Raw genomic sequence first — 12,316 nt, forward strand, 5'->3', positions numbered from 1 at the left:
CACTTAAAATTGAATATATTAAGTGATAATCAATTAAGTGTGTTTGATAATCACAATTGATATCACTTAAAAATTTAAGTGCCTTTTAAAATGAAAGTTAAAATTTTCAAAAAATTTAAGTCATATGAAACTTACTTAATTTTGGCTGAATTTATAAATACTAAATATAAGTATTAGTATACACTATTTTAAACTCACTATTAACAATGCTGCCGCCGCCACTACTACTACTACCCCCACCATCGCTACTGCTACCACTACTACTGTGCCACCATCACCACCGTCACTGTCGCCGTCGCCACCACCACTACCACTACCACTACCACTACCACCATCATCATGCCATTGCCACTACCAGCACCATCACTACCGCTACTACCACTACCACTACCACTACCATGCCACAGCCACCACTACCACCGTTACCATTGCCGCAACCATCATGCCATCGCAACCACTACCTTTACCACTATCAGCACTACCATTGCTACTGTTGCCGCTACCACCACTACCATGCCCATTGTTGCTACCACCATCACCAGTAGTATAATAGACTGGAAAAATTATTTCTTTTCTGAAATATAGTTTTTTCATTATTTGCAAAATCTATTATTATATTGTGTTATAATGTTCAAAATTATGACAAATGAAAAAGAGAGTACTAAGAGTTGTCCTACCCTTGTTATTGTCCCAACAATTGTGATGCCAACAGTAACTCCATCAGTATTGGTCAATCATGGAGAAAGGGGAAAAAAATCCTATAAAAATTTGAGAGAATTGATTTTAAATATGACAACAAAAATTGTTATTTTATCTTACTACTTTAATTCTGGTTTGAGATTCCCATGAAACTATACTAGTACTGAGAGATGGAGAAACTTGTCACGACCCAAACCCACCTCTATTGGTTTAGCGTCGTAACTGACCAGTAATCCATGGATTACCAAAGGCCTCTTGACAAAATGTCATATAATAAGAGGCTGAGGAAGCAAATATATAAACATATATAGCCCATTGAGTTGTGCTGACATGTATGAGACAGAATTTTCCAAACAAACTTAATATATACACATGTGACGTCATAAATACAATAGTTTTATGTCACCCATTGTAGACACCCCATTTTTGACCGTCTTCAAGACTTGGTTGTGCTTGCAGGTACATCCAACAACTAGTTCGATTGCTCGTCGAGTACTTGACATTCGCAGCGGAACGTCACAGGTTTGAGCTTTCCAAACCCTGTATCCTTTCTGCCCCTCCTTTTTTTTTTTTTTTTGGACCATGTGTTGGCCCTTCCGGCATGTTTATCGTAGTGCATTGCCGGCCCCTGCCTTTGTTACTGCCGGCCATTGATGAGGCCTGCCAGCCATCAATGAGCCACTGCCAGCCACCACTGATGGTCGGCAGACCCCTTGTCTCAGTAGGTTTCACGCCAAATCTTTTGAGCCAGCTAGTTTTCACTCATCTCCCCTTCATACACGTGCATGGAGGGATGAAGCTCTTGCCAAGCTTGTTTAACAAGCTTTGCCTTGTTTTTCTTCTATATAAGGAGAGGCCCTCTCTCCTTAGCAGGGGGTCAGCCATTTTAGAGAAGAAAGATCTCTCTCTCTCTCTATATTTCTCATTCTCACTCTCTATATTGCATAGAATAGTGCTCTAAAGCCCATTCTTCTTGTACTTTTGCACTACAACACATAGAGATACACCACCACCTTTGGACTGAGGTTCTTAAGAGTGTTATTAGAGCTTTGAAAGTGGTTTTTGGCCCCCGAGATTGCTGGTTTCGAAGTTGAACTTCAAAGGTGAGCATATTTCCCATTTTAGCATTTATTTGTACCTCATTTTGGCCATCCTTGCATATTATTTTAGGTCTTGCTTTCAACTGAAAAAAGTTCTTTTTTTAAGTACTTTAGATCTTTGTTTAAGGTCTTTTTTTCGTTGGGAGTTGTTTACCCCCTCTTAGGCCTTGTTAGGCCTCATTTTGAGCCATCCCTGTAGGCTCTTGTTGAAACCCTTTGCATGACCTTTCCACCACTGAAATCCAAAGGATTTTCAGTGGTGGAAAGGTGGTCTTGGTGTCCTAAATAGGAGAGGGTCATCCCCTCTCCTTTGTGTCTTGTTTACTTGCTTTGAATGCCTCATGTGTGAGCACCCTTGGTAAGTTTATGTTAGCCATATTTTAGCTTGTATTTGGGCTTATTTTACCATGTCATACCTCTATTAGGGTTTGGTTTAATAGCTCCTTGTATGCTCCATACACTTGTAGTGCAATTCCATGAAGTAGCCTAACATGCATCATGTTTTAACATGCCATTTTAGCATGCTTTTGGCTTAGCTCTGAGGAGACTTTGTTTATGTTTTAGCATGTTTAAGGTCTGATTTGTGTTGTTTTGGTCATACATGACTTGCTTTGTATAGCCTTGGTTCAATATAGCTTGTTGGCTTTTTGTATTGAGTCCATTAGCATGTGTTACTTGGACTATTTTACTGATTTGGCATCATTTGAAATGTTATTTCAGTGCATGTTTCATGTCCATGTATTCACATTTGTCATGCTTTCAATGCGTTGGAGGGTTTGCCCCTTTATACCTTAACATGAACCATTGCGTATGCCTTCATGCCTTAGCTTGCGAGCCATCATTTTAATGTGTTTTTGGGGTTATTTTGCTATAATATAACTCTGATTTTCATTGGTTGAGTCATCCCATGCTTGGTCTTAATAAGTGTAGTGTAATCCACCTTATTTGCCTTGTATGCATCATGCCTCATGCTCACCATGCTAGCTTGTTTTGGCTTACTTCCATACATGTTTTAGTCTCATTTTAACATGTTCTAGGACTGTTTTGGGTTGCCTTAACCACACGCTTCATGTTTTGTATACTTGTAGTAGAAATGCTCTTGCTTGCCTCAAGCTTTGAGCACCATTGCATGCTTCATTTGTGTTGTGTACATGATTTGGCATCACTCAACATGACATTTCCGAGCCTATAGCATTGCCATATTCCCACTTTAATCATGCTTTAAGTGCCTTTAAGTGTTGTGCATTGTTGCCTAGTTTATGGCTTAGCTTGTACGCTTGCATACCTAGGTCTTTGGGCCCTCATGTTAGCATGTTTAGGTCCTTATTTTGACCTATTTGAACTCTGTCCATGCTTAGTTCATGCATTTGTGCCATGTATTGCATGCCTCCTTTGTAGTCCTCTTTGATAGCTCCATGCTTTAAGGACCTTCGCATGTTTTTCTTGTGTTGTTTAAATGATTTGGCATCATTTCTTACCTCATTTCAATGCCCTTAGTGTTGTCACACTTCCATATTTATCACTCTTTGAGCACTCTTGAGAGTTATGCTCTTAGGCCTGGTTGATGGGCCTTTGCATTGTGCATGCATACCTTGCTTTTGTGCCTATTATTTCAACACTTTTGGCCACTGATTTGGGCATAGCTGAGGTCTGTCCATTTTGGTTTAAGTTCATTGAGCATGTTTGATTACATGTTGTTTGCATACTTGCATTACATCGCATTGTGTATGCCATGTTCATCGCATTGTGCATGCTTAGGTTACATTGCATTGTGCATGCCATTAGCTTTGTTAGGTTGTTCATATTGTATTGCATGTTTGCATGCTTAGGTCATATTGCATGTTTGCCATGCTTGTGTTGCATTGTTGTTTGGATTAAGTCTTAATCCGAGCGCGAGAAACGAGGGGCGTTTCATACTTCAAGTGATGAAACGTGTCTCAATTCTCGGTCGCCGACGCTCTTGATCATACATGATAGAGTTTTAGGCTTTATGTGTTTATTTGTGCATTTATTTTGCATTGATGTGCACAATTGGATCTTTGGCCATCATGCATCGGGATGCGTGATTGATGGTCTTGGATCCAACTATGTCTCTCCCTTGAGGTGATATGAGGTGGCATAGTGCGTACATATCCTTGGGAGACCCTTACTTTGTTCTATTTTGTGCTATGCTGCAGTTTGGTGTCACAGTACACCAGTGGCCGGCAGTGCCATGCAGATGGCCGGCAGCCCTTCATCATTGGCCGGCAGTGGCCCATCTTTGGCTGGCAAGTGGCCGGCAGTAATCCCCCATGGCCGGCAGGCCACTGGTGTATTCCTCAGACTGGTTTTGGTAAGGTTCAGCAGGAATTCCTTAAGGACACCCTGCAAACAGAGCCTCTTGAGAGCAACCGGAGAGCTTTTCGGGACCGCAACCGAGCATGCATCCTCTTCTCCTTCAACCAGAGCTAGAACAACATGGTTTACTATTTTTTCTAACTTGTTAGTTAGCATTTGGTTTTGTAATTAAATAATTCATTTGATAATTAGTTAAGTTTTGTAATAATTAATTGTAGCTAGTTATTCATTCGGTTTTGTAATAATTAATTACCTTGTTAGTTAGTTAATTAGTTAGTTTGTATTATTTATTCGGACCCTCCATTGAGAGGGCAAATTTTGTAATAAGTGTGCGTGCGTGCGTATGTGCATGTCTTCTAACCTCCATTTCTTTCTCCCTTTTACTTACCCGCTTTCATTGGTTAGATTAGGGCATGTTTCAGTTAGCATCCTTATGCTATGCATGTTTGCATCATTCATCTGTATTGCATGCACTGGGCTCGGCGCATCATACTAACTGCATTGTATTTCAATTCCTACTTGAATACATGTTTATCGAGTTGCATCTCATATGCCATTTTAGAATAGCCGAGCCTATTTCTAGTTACATTTTGCATGCGTTGCATTAGCCATCTTAACATAAACTAGGATCATGCATTGATTACTAACTGGTTGTTGTTTTGGCTCGGAGTACACTGTAAGTGTTTACGCTTTAGCATACTACATGTGTGTTATTGATTGCCATGAAAGTATGCTTGTCATGAGGCTAACTGCTTAGTTGATATAAACTGCCTGAATGCCTATGGGTGAAGGTTGGATTACTTGAAATTGGAGCAATTCATTGAAATCCTCGTTTTAGCTTACTTGCGAGTAGCAAACTTCTAACCGTTTTTCAAAACAAACAAGTATGTAATGCTTTGTTCCAACTTAGGCGATCTAGTCTATACTTGTAAGCTGTGCGCATCACATAGTAATTCTAGGTTCAATAACCGGAATAAGAACACATGTGTTTTTAAAAACAAGATATCATGCTTAGTACATGCCAATCTTTGATCGGGCGAGCCGGGGTGCTCATTGCATGACCTTCCCCAATCGTACCCAAGTTCCCGAGCCGAGGCAACTTTGGTGATGACGGACACGTGGCCTTAGGCAACGAGTCAGGATTTCCTAAATTTCCCCAAAATAAAATCTTTAGGTGGCGACTCTGTATCTGGCAAAGCAGTCCATGTTTGGCACTTTTTTACAAAAATCAATTTTCCAAAATGATTTTCCGGATTTGGACTCTTTGGTGATTTATCGGTCTTGCGTTACACTTTGTGAGATCAGATTCAAAACCGTGACATTGAGTCCGAACTGTAGTAGTATGTTAGAGAGCAAACGAGATTTCGTGCCCTCGCCGGTGCAGAGCTTCGGGAGTCCTCAGGGCGCGTCTACACCCATTTACACAGATAAAGTTAAAAGGGAACCTAGCCCAAGTATAGATAGATAGAACAAAACCAAATAAAGCCTTGGCATGGACCTATCAAAGGAACCTCCTCGGGGAGGCGCGGTGGTTGGCTAACAAAAGAGAATCTTAGGTCGTCAACTCTAGGCCTGGTCACGTGCCTGATCACCTACATACATAATATAAATAGTGAGTGGAAGCCCAGTGAATAATAACAGAGTAATGGGTTTAAATGAACGATGTCCCTAACAGATTTAGAAATCAGAATTCAAATAAAAAACAGATGTATATTGATATTCTTATTCAAACTTCATACAGAAATCAGAATTCATGCTTAGTCATATATGGTACATCCATTAGCGTTGTCTTGCTTGTTAGTTCTATAAGGAACCTCAGGTATTGGGAACTTGTAATATACTTGAGCCACGGTATTGTTACTCTCGGGCAAGGGCCATGAGACCACGGTATTATTACCCCCGGGCAAGGGCCTTGCTTAAAAAGGCAGGATATTGTTACCCCAAGCAAGGGCCTTGTACTTGTAAACCACGTTATTGTTACCCCCAGGCAAGGGCCTTGTGCTAAGGATGCCACAAATACATTTTAGAAATTTGGACAATCATTCATTCATACAAAACATCACATTTCAGAAAACTGATCATTTTATAGCATCAGAAAATAATTAAAGTTAAATATAACTTTACAAAGTTATTACTCGCATATGGCTCCACTTGCAGAACAGACAAATCAGATAACTTGTGGCGCGTGACCTACACACACATAGGAGAAACACATAATGAAACACACACTCAGTTGATACTTAACTTCTTTCGTTTCATTCTTAGTGTGTTTCTAAATCTTAGCCTCTTATTGAGTCTTAAACATGGCCTAAGAATGTCTAGGATGAAATGTGAATGCCAAAATGCACTTTGGGACTCTTAACCAAACTTACTGAAAACAGGGGTCACGCTCGAACGCAACTTCCCTCGCTCAAGCGGATATGCAAACATGTGAGGGGCCACTCGAGCGCAGATTCACTCGCTCAAGCGGCCTTCAAACTTTGAAAAAGTACTGGTTGTATGATATTTTCGCTTGATGGTCGCTCGACGGTTGCTCGAGCGTGAGACTGAGGTCCCCGCTCGAGCGCAACTTCAGTCGCTCGAGCAGTCTATAAAATGTGAAAACTTTTGGGAGCTCGTATTTCTTGCTCGAGCGAACTTTTGGTCGCTTGAGTGGAGGTGCAAGATCGCAGAGTGGTCGTTCGAGCGCAGATTATGCCACCCAAGCAGAAGTACAGAATCTGGAATTTCCATATTGCACTCTCAAGCTTCAAACTCGAATTACATCCTTCAAAACTCATCTTTTTGGGCCAAATTTAAAAAAAAAAAACATTTAGAAACTTGTAAAATACCATGGTCTGAAGATCGTTTCTTGAAATTAAGGCCCAAAATTATGTCAATTGTTCAAAATCCACCTAGAGACTTTAAAAACATAACATGAATGCTATATGCATGAAATGGTTTGAGCTTTAAGTGTCCAAAACATAATCTAATGAGGTGTTTAGCTTAAAAACATGTTGAATTCTTAAACCATAGCTAAAATATGGACATGCATGGGACAAATTCTTAGACAACATGCTCTATTTGTTACGTGATGTACATGCATGCATGCATCTTCTTCTTTCTACATCAATCAACTTAATTCTTGCTTCAATTCACTCAGTTCTTTTGAATACATGTGGTAAATACTCCAACTACACAACTAAAGGCTTGATATCTTACCTTAGGGGCCCAATTTTAGCTTAGATGTGTTGATGTTTGAGCTTACAAGTCAATTCTTTTAATTCCCTTTCAAGACTCTCCAATTCTCAAGCTTAGAGTCAAATCTTCCTACTCCCTTCTTACTCTCACGTTTTGCCGCTAAGGATGAGGATATGAGAGTGTAAAATGTGAATGAGGGTCCATTAATGCCTTATTTAGGCTAAATTAATGGTTTAATTAAATGGCTGATCAAATTACTCAATTAGACATAAATTATTCTAATTAAATCGTTCCAAATCGACTTTTAATTGAACTTACTCTAAAATTCTAAAAATTGTAACCAACACATAATTCAAGTCAATTTCGCGATCGGATGCCGATAAGGCCTTCAATTCATAGAATAGAACATAATGACAAACATATATTTCTATGATGGACAGATAGAAACACAAATAATGTCGTACACACATGCAAATAAATTTAGAATTTCATTTTAATGCAAATAAATTTAGAATTTCATCTTAATCCTTCTTAGGCATATTTAATCATGGATTAAGGCTAATCACAGGTTGGGGTAGTTACAGTCTTTCTCCCTCAAAGAGTTTGGTCCTTCAAACTCTAATTACCTCTATTTTGGAAGAACACTGGATCTAAAGGAAATAAGTTAGGGTATCTCTTCATTATGTCTTCTTCCATTTCCCAAGTTGCATAAGTCCCTCCATGATTTTGCTAATCAACCTTCACCAATGGAATTTACTTGTTCCTCAATCTCTTGGTTTTTCGGTTAACCACTTGAATTGGCCTTTCTTCATACGTATAATCGTCTTTCAGAAGCACATGGATTGGTTCAATGACATGTAACGGATCTCTCAAATAATCCCGAAGCATCGAAACATGAAAAACGTTGTGCATATTTTCCATCACTGGAGGTAAGGCCACCCGATACGTCACCGGGTAAATTTTCTCAAGGATTCCATAAGGCCCAACATATCTCGGTGCTAACTTACCCTTCACTCCAAACCATGTCTGACCTTTCATTACAGTCACTTTGATAAACACATGATCTCCGACTTCATATTCTCTATCACGCCTTCGGATGTCGACATAACTCTTTTGACGGCTCTGTGCAGTTTTCACGCGTTGATGAATCAATTTCACATTTTCGGTTGTTTCTTGCACTAGTTTCGGCCCTAATAACGGTTTATCACCTACCTCAGCCTAGCAAATTGGAGATCGACACTTTCTACCCTACAAAGCTTAATAAGGAGCCATGCCGATACTCGAATGGTAGCTATTGTTATACACAAATTCAGCCAATGGTAAATAGGATTCCCAACTGCCTTGAAAGTCTAGGGCACACATCCGTAACAAGCTTTCCAATGTTTGAATGGTCTGTTCAGATTGGCCATCTGCCTGTGGGTGATAAGCACTGCGTAGTCTTAATTCAGTCCCCAAAGCTTGTTATAGACTCTGCCAAAATCTTGAAGTGAACTTAGGATCTCTGTCAGATACAATAGATACTGGTACGCCATGTAATCTCACAATCTCATTAACATACAAGTTAGCCAACTTATTCGCATTATACAAAGATTTGACAGGTAAGAAATGTGCGGATTTAGTCAAATGATCAACAATTACCCAGATAGAGTCCATACCTCGGGGGGAGCGAGGTAATCCCATAATGAAATCCATTGTGACATGTTCCCATTTCTATTTCGGTATTGGCAGCGGTTGTAGCAATCCGACAGGTCATTGATGTTCAGCTTTAACTTGTTGGTAGTGCAAACATCGAGCTACAAAATCTGCAATACACTTTTTCATTCCCGGCCACCAAAAATTTTGTTTCAACTCATGATACATCTTTGTGTTTCCTGAATGCATAGCAAATTTGAATTGTGAGCTTCAGTCATAATGCGTTTCCTCAAATCAATACAATCTGGCACATAGAGGCGATTCTAAAATTTCAACACATCATTGTCAAGCACAAATCCCGGTCTCGGTTTTGGGTCAATCTCATCAACAATTTTCCTCAGAAACTCATCTTCACGTTGTTTCTCTTTAATTTCTTCAATGATTGCAGGTTGGGCAAAAATGGCAGCCAAGATCCCACATTATTCACGCAACACAATTTCAATTTCATTCTTCTCTAAGCCACACAATAACTCTCTTCAACCGGTGAGCAAACACGACAAATCCCCAATAGATTTTCGGCTCAATGCATCTGCAATAGTGTTTGCGATTCCTGGATGATACAAAATTTGCAAATCATAGTCCTTGATCAATTCCAACCATCTCCTCTGTCTCATGTGCAGCTCTTTTTGGGTGAAGAAATACTTTAAGCTTTTATGATCTGTGTATACTTCACAAGTAACTCCATATAGATAATGGCGCCAAATTTTTAAAGCAAATATCACAGCGGCTAATTCAAGATCATGGGTTAGATAGTTCTTTTCATGACAGCGGAGTTGTCGAGAAGTATAAGCAATTACTTTTCCATTTTGCATCAACACACACCCTAAACCTTTGTGGAAAGCATTATTGTTAATTTGAAACCCATCAGTACCATTAGATAGGGTCAAAATTGGCACAGTTACTAACCTGGTTTTTAGCTCTTAGAAAATAGTATTTCTTTGATTAGTCTAATCGAATGGTGTAGCTTTTTGTGTAAATTGAGTGAGTGGCAAAGCAAGTTTGGAAAAATCTTTTACAAATCTGCGATAATAGCCTGCAAGTCCTAGAAAATTTCGAACTTCTGTTACATTCGTCGGTCTAGGCCAGTTCACAATAGTTTCAATTTTCTGTGGGTCAACAGAGATTCCATCCTTGTTGATTACACGCCCCAAAAATGCCACATTGTCAAGCCAAAATTTGTATGTGGAAAATTTCGCATATAACTTCTTTTCTCTTAGAATCTGTAGAGCAATTCTCAAGTGATTTTCATGTTCTTCCCTGCTTTTAGAATAAATCAATATATCATCGATGAACACAACAATAAACTCATCAAGGAATTGTTTGAACACTCTATTCATTAAGTCCATGAATGCTGCAGGTGCATTAGTTACCCCAAATGGCATGACTAAGAATTCATAATGTCCGTATCAAGTTCGGAAAGCAATTTGCTCAATGTCTTCTGCTTTCACCTTTAGTTGGTGATATCTGGATCTAAGGTCTATCTTAGAGAACACTTGTTCTCCTTGAAGTTGATCAAACAGGTCATCTATTCAGGGTAGTGGGTACTTCTTTTTGACAGTTACTTTGTTCAACTCACGGTGGTCAATACATAACCTTAAAGACCCGTCTTTCTTTTTGACAAATAACACTGGAGCACCCCAAGGTGAAGTGCTTGAGCAGATAAACTTCTTGTCTAATAGTTCCTGGAGTTGAGTTTTTAATTCCTTCAGTTCAGAAGTGGACATTCTGTATAGGGTTTTAGAAATTGGTTGTGTCTTGGGTACTACATCAATGGTGAACTCAATTTCCCTATCAATTAATTCCTCAGGTAGGTCAGTAGGAAACACATTAGGAAATTCACGGACTATAGATATCATTTCCACATTAGCACTATCCGAAGACTTAGTCAACACACAACACAAGTAGCCCCGACAGCCTTCTCTTAACAATTTCCTGGCTTTCATAAATGAAATCAAATACGGCAGAGGAACCACCCCATTTCTAGTAAAAACAAACTCAGGCATACCTGGTGGTCTAAACACAACAGATTTATTCGCACAATCAATAGTGGCACAGTATTTAGTCAACCAATCCATACCCAGAATACAATCAAGATGATCAATGCTCAAGGGCAACAAATCATCATACAATGTCATATTACCAATCATAATATCACATGCCAGATAGACATAAGCACATATCATAGAACCCCCAGACGATGTAGACACAGATAGTAAACAGTTCATAGGTTCTAACAGTCTAGTTAATTTCTGAGAAAAAGCATACGATACAAATAAATGCATGGAACCAAAATCAATCAGCACATAGGCATTCTGAGCACAGATAGAAATTATACCTGACACCACTGACTTAGTATTCTGTACATCCCCAGGTATTAATGCCAAAACCCGGCCTTGTCTCAAAGTTTCTCCTCCAGCATTGGCTTTTGTATTGGTTCTTGGTGCAAGAGCAGATCTAGCTGAACTTGCCATAGGACGGGCAGTCGTGTCAAGTCTCATCGAGCAATCTCTAATCATGTGGCCTATCTTGCCACATCGAAAATAAGCACCAGATACATAGTGACACATACCCTTATGTTTCCTTCCACAATCTGGACAAACTGGCATAGACCCATTGCTTTGGCTTGAGCTACTTGACGATCCAGTATTTTGCTTCTTCGAAAATGATCGGCTCTTCTTGAAATTGAATCTGGCCCTTTTACCTCTCCATTCAGTTGTTGGAGTTTTAACTTGTTTCTTGGTTGCTAGTATGGCCTCTGCCATCAATGCCCTATCAAGCACTTCCACATAAGTAGGCAATTTCAATACACCCACTCGATTATACATGTCCAGGTCTAAGCCCCCTTCAAATTTTTGGGCCTTCTTATAATCTGTGTCGACCATATGAGCAGCAAATCTGGCCGACTCAGTAAACTTGGCCTCATATTCAGCTACGGACATTCTGCCTTGTTTCAATTATTGGAATTTGAAAACTTTTCGGTCTCTAAAGCATTGGGGAAAGTACTTGTTGTAGAAAATCTCATTGAATTGAGCCCAGGTCATGTTCTCATTATTATTTCGGATCAATAACTACCATCTTTGAGCTTCATCTTTAAGAGTGTAGGTGGCCAATAAAACCTTCTGAGCCTCAGTAAAGGGAAACACTTCAAATAACTTCTCTATTTCTGGTAACCATGTCTCCGCTTTTAACGGTTCAATACCACCCAAGAAGTTGGCGGTTTCATCTTCATGAATTTCTGCGTTAGGTTGGTGATGTCATTATTATCCAACTCAACAAGGACCGAAAGGGGTGGAGGAGGCATCGGTTGT

The 12,316-nt window shown here is 39.6% G+C and overlaps 1 protein-coding gene across 1 annotated transcript; it reads right to left on the reverse strand.

The window, feature by feature from the left end:
- Positions 1-8,069: 8,069 nt before the first annotated feature.
- On the reverse strand, positions 8,070-11,947 carry LOC145793775 (uncharacterized). The gene is made up of 4 exons (XM_082876648.1): positions 11,136-11,947; positions 10,674-11,021; positions 10,025-10,265; positions 8,070-8,438 (listed from the first exon to the last, which is right to left on the reverse strand). Exons 1-4 carry the CDS (start codon positions 11,945-11,947, stop codon positions 8,070-8,072), a joined length of 1,770 nt encoding a protein of 589 aa, XP_082732774.1.
- Between the last annotated feature and the right edge of the window lie 369 nt (positions 11,948-12,316).

Source organism: Camellia sinensis, chromosome 6 (assembly GCF_055761805.1).
Source record: "Camellia sinensis isolate YWXY chromosome 6, ASM5576180v1, whole genome shotgun sequence".
NCBI classification, from domain to species: Eukaryota; Viridiplantae; Streptophyta; class Magnoliopsida; order Ericales; family Theaceae; genus Camellia; species Camellia sinensis.

What these genes read in the sequence shown, in the direction of transcription:
- LOC145793775 (XM_082876648.1), bottom strand. Translation starts at nt 11,947, where the DNA reads ATGTCCGTAGCTGAATATGAGGCCAAGTTTACTGAGTCGGCCAGATTT. An exon ending in CAGGAACTATTAGACAAGAA is followed by an intron (nt 10,266 to 10,673) that starts GTTTATCTGCTC and finishes TTCTAAAAGCAG; the next exon opens with GGAAGAACATGAAAATCACT. An exon ending in CAGGCTATTATCGCAGATTT is followed by an intron (nt 8,439 to 10,024) that starts GTAAAAGATTTT and finishes AAAACTGCACAG; the next exon opens with AGCCGTCAAAAGAGTTATGT.